We start from the raw sequence: 14249 nt of genomic DNA on the forward strand, positions 1-14249 counted from the left end.
GTTCAAGTGCCATGAGCTTTTGGTCACATAAAAGCAGCCCGGTGTGATGCAAAGCTCTGGTCGGCCCAATTACCCCCTTCGGCCACTTCGGGCACCAACACCTCTGCGGCTCTGCCGTCCTATCGAAAAAGAAAAAAAAAACAAAATGAATAAACCTCCGCAGACCACGCCCACCAACGCCCATGGCCCAGGCTCTCGGGCACGTCAGAGGCGATCACGACGCCTGCACCCAGTTCAGTGGTCCACCATCATCGCTCGTGTCGTGTGCTCAGCCGCAGCCGTGAGGATCCCCAGTTCCCCAACCTCTCTTGCTCGCTCCCCTCCCAGGCTCCCACAGTCACACACTCGTCTCGAGCGCCGCCCCAAACCCCCAACCAAACCCTCGCCGCCGTCAGCGGCCATGGATCTTCGCCGCCCGCCGCGCTCCTCGTCGGGCGGCGTGGAGCCCAAGATCCGCCAGGTCGGCTTCTTCACCCCGGATGCCTCCGCGCCGTCCGAGCCCATGCCCCCCGCCGCGGTGGTCCAGGCACCATCGGCGCAGCAGAGGCCGGTCACGGCGTCGCCTCCGGCGTCAGACGACTTCTCCCAGGGGCGCCTTTCCCCTGTCATGATCCCTCCCCCGCGCCATGCCGACCACCTCGCCCTGGGCCCACACCCCCCGGCGGCGGCCGACGTCGTCCTCGCCACTTCTGCGCCCGTGCGTTCGTCCCCGCGCCTCGACATCGTGTCCGAGATCGGCGACGACGACTCCTGGTCACGCGCTCCTTCTGCTGTGGAGCTAGGTACTCTATCAAATCATGAGATTGCCATTGGCCGTTGCTTTGGGGGTGGGAATGGGATTGGTTTATACTGCCATGGTAGCGAACCAGAGGAGCTTCTAAGTAGTATTTACCTTTAAAATAGGAAGGCTCGCGGCCATGCAATCAACACTTGAAAGTTTAGAGCTAAGCAAAGTGTACTTGCTTCTCTCTGAAACTTGCTTGGACTCTTGACAAACTGACGTTAGTGTGCACATAAATAACCTGTAACATTTAGATGTGGTATTATTCATGAAATATTAGTACCTGAGAGGCTTTTGTAAAACTAAACTTAAGAAAACGATTTAGGAATTACAAACACACATTTATATAACAGACATGTTGAGGGAGACACCAAGCCCATGGTGAGGGAAGACTGTTTTTCAGATAGGACCATACTGTCTCAGTTTGGTTGCCAAATTCAAATATAACCATTATTTTGTTGGTTTACCTGGAGCTGTTTGTGCATGGAGAGTTCTATTAGACCATGTCCACTGTTACCTTAAAGGACGTTAGACTTTAAAAACCTTCCTCTCTGCTGCGGGTGACCTACTTAAGATAAAGTTTGTTCAATTTTTTTATATGAACAAATTTGTTCCTCTTACCATCACAGTAGGATAGTAAAAAATATTTTTTATTTATATTCTATTGCTAAAGGTATTTCTATCGTACCAAATACTTATTTAACACTTCTATGTTCTATGACAATTTATTATGCACTTTGTTTGCTTTCACTTCTAATGGCCATATTATTTTTTAATTCTAATATAGGAGGAAGCTTCATTAGTTAGTATTCATAATAAAACATTTTTTAAAGAAAGTTTATTATTCCTTGCCGTTAGTCAAGCTAAGAGTCATGGATATATTGGTTATAATTTGAACTTTGTTTCTATCGTGGACATGATTTATCAATAGGAGGCTCATGTAGTTTTCGTTTGTATATAGTTTTTGACCAAGCAATAATGGTTTGGATTTGTGGATTTAACATAAGTAGGTCTTTGAAGCTACAATACATATAGATTGTCACAAGCGCTAGCTTAGGTTAATCACTTACACCTAATTTGTTGTTCTTTAGCAAACATGTTGTATATGTGCTATGGTAGTTAAGAGATCAGCGTACCTTGGTTTATGGTATGACCATACTAAGGGGCTGTTTGGATCACAACTAGATTATTATAATCTGGATTATGCATAGTATTGTAATAATTAGGATTATGGATAATAATAATCAGATTGTTTGGATCTTTGGGTTATGGTGACTGATTGTGGTTTATAACTTTATATGTGATATAGTTGTTAAGAGATCAATCTACCTAACTGACAATTTGTTGTTTTTTAGCATAAAGGTTATTTGGGGGATGTCTGAATGAAAATCAGGAAGTTGTAGTTGTGCTGGTTTCTGTATGTTAATTTTGGCATATAATGGTTAATATCTATTAAATTTGGTTGAGAAAATTATTTGACAATTTTATTTATATACGTGCACATAAGTTTGTTTCAGAAGAAAACAAGTGTGGTTTGGCTGAAATACGGAATGAGGGTGCTCCAGCTTCCATTCCACAAAAGCAGAAAACCTCGAAGGCAGAGAGACGTGCAATTCAGGAGGCCCAACGTGCTGCTAAAGCTGCAGCGAAGGAGGCAGGTAATTGCCATGATATAGGGTTTTGTGGAGCGCTGCTTGAATCACACAAAAAGCCTCTCAGCATTTCCAATTTGTATTTTTTGTTTGTTGGCCTAGAGTTTGGTGGTGGAAAATGTGCCTATGAATATGTTCAACTTTGTTATGATGATCTTGCATGTGTTTAACGGAAGCATAGCTCCCAATCAGATTTTCATATTACTTTTCATTTACAGATAAATCAGGAAAATCTGCTGGTGCTGCGATGTCCAAGCAAGCCAAGCCAGCAAAAACTGCTCAGAAGAAAGATGTGCCCCAAGCTGCAAGTACACTTGCTTCTGAGAAGAAGGCTACTGAACGTCCTCCAGAAAGAGAAAAAAAATTAGATGCTCCCCATCCCCGCATGCAGTTTGATGATGTGCATAAGGTGGAGAAAGCAAAAAAACGTGCGGTAGTCAACCAATCAGAAGCTCAAAACAGAGTTGAACTGTTCAGGCATCTTCCTCAGTATGTGCATGGCACTCAGCTTCCTGACCTCGAGTCAAAATTCTTTCAATTAGAACCAATGCATCCTTCTGTATACAAGGTAACTTTTGTGTTTTAAACCTACCCAGACATTTATGTACTCTTATTATAGATCTCAAGCAGGATTAGTCAATGATCTATTCTTCACCCACGTAAGATCTTCATGCATTTGGAGTAGGACTAAGGTGTAGGAAGCTATGTAACATGCAACTGTTGGGTTACTTCTACAGATACGCGGATAGTTGATCATAGATGAAACAGTCATTGCTGTCTTACTAATCACTGGATGTTGGATTACCTTGCTCTCTTGGTCCTAAGAATTTTGACCTGGGCTGAAACTCAAGACACCCTCAACTTGTTTTGGCCTTGAAATATGTCCTGCACCTAAGTTGATTTTTTTTGTATACAATTCAGCTCTTTTTTTCTCTTTCCAATATCCATATATGTAGATAATGTTAAATATGTACAACTGCCAAAGACTTTGCATAATATGTTCATATGCGCTCTAGCTCTATATACAAAAAGAATACTAAAGATTAGTCTTCTTTGCACAAGAGCTAAGTCACTAATGCTCCGTTTGGATGTAGATATTGGAGATGATGGAATTGAATTGGGTTTAATGCCAATTGCCAAATCAGGCATGGTATTGAAATAAGATGTAATTCCAATCCTATTGTTTGGATGTCACTGAATTGTAGTTTGGAATTGTGCGGTTTAATTCCACGCAATACCGAGGGGTGAGGCTTTGTATTGGGAGATGGGGTTTCTAGTTATAGTCCAATTCCAGAGAATTGAGCCTTTGACTCCAAATCTCAATTCCACATGCAACCAAACAACAGAATTTAGGAAACCTGATTCCAATTCTCAATTCTGCGCTCCAATATCTACATCCAAACGGGGTATAAGGCTTATGCTTTGTTTTTGATTTATTATGAATTTTGTTGGGAACTCTTAGGAAAGCAGAGTTCCACGGATGTACATGCATAGTAAAATTGCATTTCCCAGTTGAATAGCCCTGTTTGTCTTCTGCACATTGTTGAATTCTTGAAAATCTGTTCCTTGAGATCACTTCAGCATGTCTCCTTCTGAGCTTGAATTTAGCTATATATTATGTTGTAAATGTTTAATGGTGCATGGTGATTCCTCTTTACTATATTAAGTTGTATGCTGGTCAAAATATACGATTTAGTCCCAGGCAAAACTAGTTTGCAAGGTCAGATTTATGTTGTTATTATTGTTGTTGTTGATTGTTTAGATGTTTGGTCTTTGGTGGTTCTGACTTCTGAGTAGTAAAGAAAATAACCAATAAAAATTATATAAACTGATCATTGTCCCGGTGCATGTACTCCCACGTGCGTGGGGCCTGGGGAAGGATCGGATCCATTTAGGTTATAGTACAGTCTTTCACTGCATTTGCAAGAGCCGTTTCCACGACTCGAACCCGTCACAAGACAGCAGCTTTACCACTGCGACAAGGCTCCCCTTTTAAACTGATTATTGTCCATTTTGGCAAAATATGATTGACTCATGTGGACTTTTACTATATTTCAGGTTGGGCTCCAATATTTGTCTGGTGAAGTATCTGGTGGTAATGATCGTTGTGTAGCAATGCTTCTTGCATTCAAAGAGGCAATAAAAGATTACACTACACCTACAAATAAAACACTCAGCAGAGATCTTACTGCAAAAATCAGCAGTTATGTGTCATTTCTTATCGAGTGTAGGCCTCTTTCAATCAGCATGGGCAATGCTATTAGGTTTCTGAAGAGCAGGATAGCAAAGCTACCACATGCATTGTCAGAGTCTGAAGCCAAAACTAGTCTTCAGTCTGATATTGATCGTTTTATAAATGAGAAGATAGTTCTTGCAGATAAAGTTATTGTCAGCCATGCCATCACAAAGGTCAGAGACAACGATGTCTTACTGACATATGGATCATCAACAGTTGTTGAAATGATTTTGGATTATGCTCATGAACTTGGGAGGAACTTTCGAGTTGTAGTGGTAGATTCTCGCCCAAAGCTTGAGGGACAGGGATTGCTGCGGAGATTAGTGGCAAAGGGCATTAATTGCACATATACACACATAAATGCCATCTCATACATCATGCATGAAGTAACTCGAGTTTTGTTGGGTGCCTCATCAATATTATCAAATGGGACAGTTTATTCTCGAGTTGGGACAGCATCTGTGGCTATGGTTGCGCATGCATTTGGAGTTCCAGTTCTGGTTTGTTGTGAGGCATACAAGTTTCACGAGAGAGTGCAACTTGATTCTATATGTGCTAATGAGCTTGGTAAGGATATTTTATCGTTTATGCATTGCAAATATATGTTTGCACTCGTGCATGAGAGCTACTTGACATGAGTTTTCTTACTCAGGCGATCCAGATGTCATTTTGAAAATTCCTGGGAAGGCAGAGGACCATCTTAAGAACTGGGCAGACAGTGCAAATCTCCAATTGCTAAATTTAACGTATGTTTGTGAATTCTATACACCAGCCATTCCTTCTGATTTTATTCCCCTCGGTGTAAATAATGTTGCACATCTAATAGGTACGATGCCACCCCACCTGATTATGTGTCGATGATCATAACTGACTACGGAATGGTAAGATATACTTCTCACTATAATCAATCTTCTAGGTTATCTTTTGGATAAGTGTGCAAATGTTATCTTTTTGAACATAATGCATCTAGTTACTGCTGCCCAGTTGTTAGCAACAAAACATGTGCCCTTTTTGTTAGTGAATCTATTGAACCATGTAATTGGTTTGATCTGCTTGAACTGGTTTTATTAGGCGTCTTGTTCTGTATACATATGCTGCACTCAAATTAACCATAACAAACTCTCTGTATCCAACATCTTCAACATAGTGTTTTCTCTCTTCGAATATTTACTCACGACTTGGCACAGTTTCTGTAGAGTGTAGAAGCAGCTGATAACCTATGTACGAACCATCCAGTGCTCGACCTTTGAACTAGGCTAACTTGTTGTGTTTTGTTGCACCAAACAAATCTGCTGAGTTGTGTAGGCCCATGCCACTCTAAACTCCAAGCATTTACGCACTGACAGTTACGCACCTATGCTTGTGTTTGTTTCCTTAAAAATCTGATATTTGTCATCACATTAATTTGACCTTGTAATCTATTTATTCTTATATTGTCCTGAACTTGTTGGCTTCTGCGGTTATACATGGATGGCTAGTTTATTCCAAATTTGTTTAGGGTTTATAGATAGATGACATGTGTGCCATTTGATCAGTATTTGATTGTGTTGTTTCCTGTTGCAGCTTCCGCCAACTAGTGTACCGGTCATTGTGAGAGAGTACCGCAAGGAGCAACTATGGATATGACTCACTGCCCTACTGGCGTATGGTAGCATTTTTGGTGACCTTTGCCTGAGTGCAACATGATAAATGATTGCACTGCTGGCCTGAGTTTTTTTTTTTGTCTGTCCTTGTTGCCTTTTTACCAAAAGACGGTCCGTCGTGTTTTGCGATCACCTGTATAACTTGCAACTCTGAATGGTGCACTCGTGTGCCCTCGGACATCGTTGAGTCGATGGATCAGTGATGAGTACCATCCTTGGGCTCTAAATATTTCAATGGAATGCCACCTCCAACCACAGAGAAGGTTGAATATTTGATATGGTTTTTGATACTCTACGTTGAACGCTAATTTTTACTGTAGTACCCACATTTGGCAGTTTGTACAAGCATTAGTTACCAATTTACCGACCAATGTTCGTGTAGGCTGTGCCATTCGGGGAATTTGCTTTGGATCTTTCATTGACCGGTGCAGTACGTGCTCAAACAACAACACAGGGTTCTCACTCCTGATGGCAGGCAGCTTTCATTAGGCCAGGCCAGGGATCGACTGAAAATATGATTCCGGACGTTGTGAGTGTTCTGCTCTCCGAGTTGACCGACACCACCATGGCCACGTATCACAAGTGTAGTGAAGCACGCCACAGTTGTTTTAGATCTGGTTGTAAGCAAGGAGTAGGAATCCCATGTTCATGCCTTCAACAACAGGCCTCACAACCCTTTCATTCCAGTTCCAACTCCCATACCAGTAAATGAGTTCTCTGCAATACGGGTATCCAAAACTCTAAGGTCTCCAAACATCTAAGCTAAAACCAACATCTACACCAGACACGCGCACTGTTGGATCTCGTTTCATCTCTTCTATGAAGGTCACACAAAGAGCTTCAAACAGAAGACCTCATGACTGAAAATAAATTAATTAAGGTTCGGAATTTGCAAACATTTGGATTGAAGGAAAACTATACTACGGCATTTTTTTTGTTATCGTAGACCTCGATGGGTAATAAGATAACTAAAGTGATACTGGTATAATGCTCGTGCGCTGCGATGACACAATCATATTTGATAATTATATATTTAATATAAAAAAGAATTTATGGTCCATATATAAGATATTAAACCGAAAATAACAAATATTATACTCTATCTTAGCCAAGAGGCCGAGAAAGTTATGAGTTGGAAAAAAATCTGACCGCGCTTTTTATAGCTTGCTTGGTTGCCCATACCCATTCAGCTAGTGAGGTGATACATACTACGTGGAAGCGGTGTGTTGCGTTTGGCTTCTTGTCGTGTTTGGCTTAACTGGTTTATTATAGTCTATCTATGGTGTAACAGCTTATTAGATCCATGGTTAGACGAAAAGCGGAGAGGGTGTCAGACCTACGTAAGCACGTGACGCACGATTAACCTTGGAATTCACAACACGATATTATATGTCATTGACAAGAATCATAGCAAGACTACCGCAGCTTTGCAGAACTTGTATTTTAATTTGGATTTTTAAGCTGTGCTTTACCTCTCCGTCACACTGACATCCGGCGCCCGGCCAGCCTAGGAACATCCGGCGTCCTACGTCCACAAGGAAGATGCATGGACGGACGTTGAAGACGTCTCGAACTCTTCGCAGCGCCGCTGCCGGGAGCCGCACGAAGCTGCATAGCCTGACATTTTTTTTACCGGCATGCAAAGAAGCAAATTAAATAGAGAGAGCTAGGACATGCTCACATGCAGAAACGAACAATTTATTAGCGACGAAACAATCGAAGACATGCATGCATCGTTCGATGCATTATTATTGGTGCGGTCGTCCGGTCGATGATGACCTATCAGCATATGCTGTTGATTTCCATCAGCAAGAAAAATGGCAGCACCTCCGGCCCGTCCAAAGAGCACCTCGTCCTCGTAGCTCAACATCTAGCAGATTGCCATATGCATCATCTGCTCTGCTAGCTATATATATAGACATGGAGTGGAATCAAGAAGCCATTGGCAATGCAAGCTCCAGTCATCAGCTAGCGATCGAGCGTCCCGGCCCCATCGTCTGCTGATAATAAAGCACAAGCAGCTTCCAAGGGATCGGACTATCGGAGGCAATGGAGGGAGGCGTGGTGCTGCTCAACTGCTCCGTGAGCCCCTTCGGCAACCGCGTGCGCATCGCGCTGAAGCTCAAGGGCGTGGTGTACGAGGAGAAGGCCGAGAACCTGGCGGCCAAGAGCCCGCTGCTGCTGTCCTCCAACCCCGTCCACGCCAAGGTCCCCGTCCTCATCGTCGGGGGCAAGCCCGTGTGCGAGTCCCTCGTCATCCTCGAATTCATCGACGACGCCTTCTCTTCTACCGCCGGCGAGCTGCGGCTCCTCCCCGCCGACCCCTACGCACGCGCCCACGCCCGTTTCTGGGCCTCTTACGTCGACACCAAGGTGGTCGCGCGCGTCCATCCATCCTAAGATGGTCTATCGTCGAGATCAATATACCTATCTAGTCTAGGCTTCTAATAATCTAGCTTTAATTAATCTGCAGCTCAACGATTGCGCGATGCGCGTGTGGCGGCAGCCCAAGGGCGCGGCGGCGGCGGTGGAGGCGGCGGCGAAGGACACGGTGGCCGCGCTCAAGACGCTGGAGGCCGAGCTGGGCGGGAAGCCGTACTTCGGCGGGGACGCCCTCGGCTACATTGACGTCGCGCTGGTGCCCTTCGCGCCGTGGTTCCTGACCTACGAGCGGTTTGGCGGCTTCGGCGTCGCCGCCGAGTGCCCGGCGCTGGCGGCGTGGGCAGAGCGCTGCGTCCGGGAGAACCAGTGCGTGGCCGAGTCGCTGCCGGAGGCCGAGCACGTGTTCCAGTTCGTGTGCGGCATGAGGAAGGCGTTCGGCCTCGACTAGCAGCTGCTGGCGCCCGGCCGGCAGTCCGGCATGTACGCGCACGTCCGCGCCCGCGCGATTTTGGTGCACCATCGTGCACACGAACGCACGTTGATCCATGCATGATTCCGTGTGCATCGTCTCGTCGCAGCGAACTTGTCATTGCTTGGCTATTGTTACGCATGTTGTTTACGCACACACTCGTGTTTTAGATATTTATGTTTCCTTCTCATTTCGTCGCGGCCGTTTGGTAAACCTTTAATTTGTAGTTGCAATTTCCTTTTTTTCCCCGAAGAAACCGATGGTGCTAATAAAATAAATGTATTTTTAAGCAAAGTGCCAGTAATTATTTCTGTGTTATTCATGAGCAGAAGTTTATGTTGGTGCACTACCGAAATATGGCTCTTTGCCAAGTACTTTTTATCGGACACTCGGCAAAGCAGTCTTTGCCGAGTGTCGCACTCGGCAAAGTCGTACTCTTGGTAACGACCATGTTTACCGTGAGTAGGACACTTGGCACAGGGAAACACTCAGCAAAAAAAAGTTTGTCGTGTGCCAAACTCTTGGCGAACCTAGACTCTCGGCAAAGGTCCGTCAGCAGCCGTCTATAGCTGACGACAATTACCTTTGCCGAGCGCCAGACTTTAGCACTCGGCAAAAGAATTCTCTTTGTCGAGTGTCATCTAGTACACTCGCCAAAGGCGCCGTTTCCGTCATCACTCGACGTGACGACACCTTTTCTTTGTCGAGTATCTGGCGACACTCGGTAAAAGACTTTGTCGAGTGCCCGATAATAAGTACTCGGCAAAGAAGCTGTTGGCGATATACAGTTCGCCGAGCTCTCTTTGCCGAGTGTCTGAAACACTCGACAACTTCGCCGAGTGCTTCAGACACTCGGCAAAGAGCCCGATTCCGGTAGTGGTGGCAACTGTTACTACCTAATGTGTTTCATGGGACAAAGGTGGGACCCAGATGGTTGTAATACTGTGGTATTCTGGTCCGAGTGGGCTATGATATATTGGGCTAGGTTTTATAGGATTGACGGCGTATCCATACAAACATGGTTCGCCTTTCTTTTTGGAAACCTGGTTCGAAAGAATCTCAAAGTTAAGTGTGCTCAACTTGGAGAAATCTTGGATGGGTGAGGAAGTTATTACTGGAAGGAAAATCATAGTCACAGGAGTCTGTATGACTGAAATATTGGTCTGACAGGTTTTAGGTGAGCTGAACAACATGATGGATGAGCAGTTGAGTATTTGGGCGATCGGATGAATGATTAATAGCAACGATGAATAGTAGGATGAACGATCCGATGAACGATGAATAATGACTATGAACCATCTGATGAACGGTGAATAATCTGTATTAACGAACGATGAATATTTTGTATGAACGAACGATAAACAATAAATAGTGACTATGAATGATCCGATGAACGGTGAAAGTTCGTATGAACGAACGATGAACGATGAATAGGGATTATGAATGAACGATCGAATGATCGAATGAACGAACGATTAGAATTTTGATAGCATAACGACTGAACAAAGATTATTGGGATGAATGAACGGACGAACGATCGGACGAACGATCGGATGAACAAACGAACCATGAACGATCAGACGAAGGAGCGAACAAACTATGAATAGTTGGACGAACGATCGAATGAACGATCGAACGATTCTTGTGCTTATGTGGGAGTGGGAGTGAGTTGCCATGAAATGACTTGGGATGGCATGAGGGAGGCCCTTGCCCCTCTATTTTAAAGTCAAGGTGGGGGTTAGGGGAAGGAGGCGAGGATTAGTGGGAGTAGGCGAGGATTAGTTGGAGATAAACATGTATTAGTCATGTATAAGTGAAATTAGCTTATAGAGCTCACTGTATGACACCGGAGTCGTATGTATACGTATGAGCATAAGGAAAATTATTAAGAAAATATTTTTATGTACTTTGAAAATGATTCTGAAGGTATTTCTCAGGAGAAAAATATTTGGAGAAATATCAGTGGAATATTTGGGCGGTATTTCTGAAAATAATTTGAGGGGGTCACTAGGGAAATATTTGTAGGATATTTTGAGGAGGGTTTTGGAGAAAATATAGACCACTACAATTTTTTGTTGAGATCAACTCGCAAACAAATATTTTGAAACGAAATTTAAAATTCATTTTGAATTTAGAGAGAGTTTAAGAAATTTTCAAGATTTTAATTTTTGGGGTGCTAAAGGGTGTCGGCTTGATGGACGCGGTGGGGCTAAGGGGCGATCGGGACGCGAGGCACGCGAGGGGGGGAGGGGGCGTCGGGGCGGGGGCATGGAGCGTTGTGGATGCCCTTCTTAGCTTCTTAATATGAGTAAGTAGTATAGATTTAATCTATACTTGCTGATCATTCGTTGGACGCACAACGAGAGAAAAAGGGATCATATATAGGCGATGGGTAGCACATGGATGACACAAACACATGTATATATGTCGTCTGTCTTCCATCTGACAATGCTGCGTCGAGCATTCATACACTCACACACATATATCTTTTTGATAGACGATTGTTCTTGTCTAAAATACTTCTTTTTATAAAATACACCCTAGAGCATCTCATACTTGTTTGAGAAAAAGTTGATATATATGCAAAAAATGGAACTTACATTAATAAATTTGACAAAGTCTGAATTATGTTTATTAAACCTGGCAACTGGCACCAATAAGTAAGGATAGAGCTTGGCCAGCTCTACGGGAATGGGTTGACTAAGTCTAGCCTTTTACTCTCAACTCGCCAGTATAATCACAAGCTCGAGATGGACAAAGAGAAGGAAATGGGTTATAAGTTTGCACAGTTTATGTATAAACACTAACAAATTTTATGAGAGAAAAAATTGCCCTCATAACATTATTGGAAAACTCATTTTTGCAACCTAAGAATCAAATCTCGAGTATAAGTAAAAGTCTCATCTTTCACCGCCACGAAGAACACCCAAGAATAGCGAGAAAAGTCGTCGACAATCACAATACCGTACAACTTCGCTAAAAGAGCAAACCTAAGCTGGATCAACAGTGTCGATATGAAGTAATTCGCCGAGTTGTGAGGTCATCACCTTGGTGGCCAAAAAATGGGGAGTAATCATTTTATCATGACAACAAGGGTGGCAGACAAGATCTTTCTCAAAATTTAACTTGGGCACTCCTGGGATGAGGTCAAGTAAGCTCAAGCGACACAAAAGATCGAAGCTCAAATGACCTAGCTTCCTATGCCACTTCCAAATCAGAGAAGATGATCCTGCCAAAAGGCATCGAGAGGGTCCGATCGAATGAAAAAATCAGCTCAAAAAACTCGACCAAATGGAGAAATATAGCAAACAAGATCTCCCTTTACTCCCAAAACATGAGAAAGACCCATCTTAAAGCACACTTCATAATCGTCCTCAAGGAGTTGTGAAACATAAAGCAGACTAAAATGCAAGTTCGAAACCAAAGCAACATCCTTAAGCACAAAGCTCTCGTTCACCTGAATGGTGCCACGAGAGACAACATTACCTCTCGACTAATCCTCCGATCATGGGATCAAGGCTAGAAACCCATTTAGAACTTCTGATCATGTGGCGCGAACAGCCAGAATCCATGAGTCACATGTTCTCCAGGCCTCCATCATGTATCAATAGAAAGACACGGGTTAAGCAAATGGCACAACAATGGGTTAGGATGCTGAGAAGAAAACCAATATTGCGACATTTGCCCCTGAAAAAGTGTTAGGGAAAACACCAAACATCGCCGGTCTCAAAGAGGGTAGCGATCACCATGAGAGGAAAATCGTGGTTCGCTAGAGAAGTGGAACCAAAGTCACTGCACGGAGTCCTTGGCCATATAGCACATGCCTAACGCCCCCACCGGATACGACCAACCTGTGGTCTCACTGATTGAGGTCTAACAGCATGAGGCAAAGCACCTCTAGGATTATCAAGATGTCTTTGAATAGGAAGGGTCATGGGCATCATGAGAAGGGCAGTTCTGAAAGGGAAATTTCCCTTGGGCCATTTCTATAAATGTTTTGGTGATTAGATGCCCAACACATATTGTTTTGGTTGATATGTGCTAAGTGTTAAAGAGATGCAGATCAAGTATGAAGGTAAGTTATAGACGCTTAGTCAATTGTTTTATGTGCTAAACATACTTGTCTAAGTGCCAGGGACTCAATTGAGTGAAGTCGAAAAGAATCAAAGGAAAACAAAGGAAGGAACGTAGAAAAGGTGTTGGACTGCAGAGCACCGGACGGTCTGGTGTGCACCAGACAGTCCGGTGCACGGTTCGCCCAACTCTCTGCTCTCGGGTTCTCCTGGCTACGTCGGCTATAATTCACCGGACAGTCCGCGCGAGGCGCCGGACAGTCCGGTGTATGAGTCGTGCAGCGGCTACCTGCCACGTCGACTAAGGGCCAACGGTCATATGGCGCACCAGACCGTCTGGTGCTCCACAGAAAAGGAAACCAACCAATCAGGCGATTCTCTACCGCATCCTGTGCTCGTACTGTTCACTGTCCGGTGTGCACCAGACAGTCCGGTGCGCCCATGGACAAAAGGCAAGAATTGTCTACCAAATGGAGCTCCAACGGCTCCTAGCTGCCTTGGAGCTATAAAAGGGACCTCTGGGCGCATGGACCAGGACACCAAGCCTCCATTGAACATCTTAAGACGTCTAGACTCTGCAATCACGCATCCGGATCATTGTGATTGAGATTTGAGCACTTGTTGAGTTGTGAACTCGTTGCGCTGTGTTTGTGTGCTTGTTTCTTGACTTGTGTGTGTGTCGTTGCTGCGACTCTAGCTTTTGCGTATGTTTCTATTCTCTCCCTTACTCTTGTGGTTTTCATTATGATCAATACTGTAAGGGTGAGAGGCTCCAACTTGTGGAGATTCCTCACAAAGGGAACATCTACTATAAGAAAGAAAAATTGTGGTATTCAAGTGGATCATTGGATTGCTTGAAAGGGGTTGAGTGCAACACTCGTTCATTGGGACGCCACAACGTGGAAGTAGGCAAGTGTTCTACTTGGCCGAACCACGGGATAAAATTGATGTGTTATCTGTTGTTATTCGTGTGCGATTCTCTCTGCTTCTACTCACTTGATAATTGCTCTAAG

General features: G+C 44.0%; 2 protein-coding genes and 1 pseudogene across 2 annotated transcripts; 2 read left to right on the forward strand and 1 right to left on the reverse strand.

Moving 5' to 3' along the window:
* The first annotated feature begins 292 nt into the window (after nucleotides 1–292).
* On the forward strand, nucleotides 293–6588 carry LOC100304117 (translation initiation factor eIF-2B delta subunit). The gene is given in 7 exon segments (NM_001165599.1): nucleotides 293–782; nucleotides 2299–2439; nucleotides 2652–3001; nucleotides 4492–5236; nucleotides 5322–5415; nucleotides 5496–5550; nucleotides 6233–6588. Coding segments are annotated over 7 exon segments (1830 nt in total). The 5' UTR covers nucleotides 293–400; the 3' UTR covers nucleotides 6296–6588.
* A 709-nt stretch (nucleotides 6589–7297) lies between these two features.
* Nucleotides 7298–7441, reverse strand: LOC111589514 (uncharacterized; annotated as a pseudogene).
* A 583-nt stretch (nucleotides 7442–8024) lies between these two features.
* Nucleotides 8025–9142, forward strand: LOC103626044 (probable glutathione S-transferase MSR-1). The gene is made up of 2 exons (XM_008646424.1): nucleotides 8025–8685; nucleotides 8786–9142. Exons 1-2 carry the CDS (start codon nucleotides 8362–8364, stop codon nucleotides 9140–9142), a joined length of 681 nt encoding a protein of 226 aa, XP_008644646.1. The 5' UTR covers nucleotides 8025–8361.
* The last annotated feature ends 5107 nt before the right edge of the window (nucleotides 9143–14249 follow it).

This window comes from Zea mays, chromosome 5 (assembly GCF_902167145.1).
Source record: "Zea mays cultivar B73 chromosome 5, Zm-B73-REFERENCE-NAM-5.0, whole genome shotgun sequence".
NCBI classification, from domain to species: Eukaryota; Viridiplantae; Streptophyta; class Magnoliopsida; order Poales; family Poaceae; genus Zea; species Zea mays.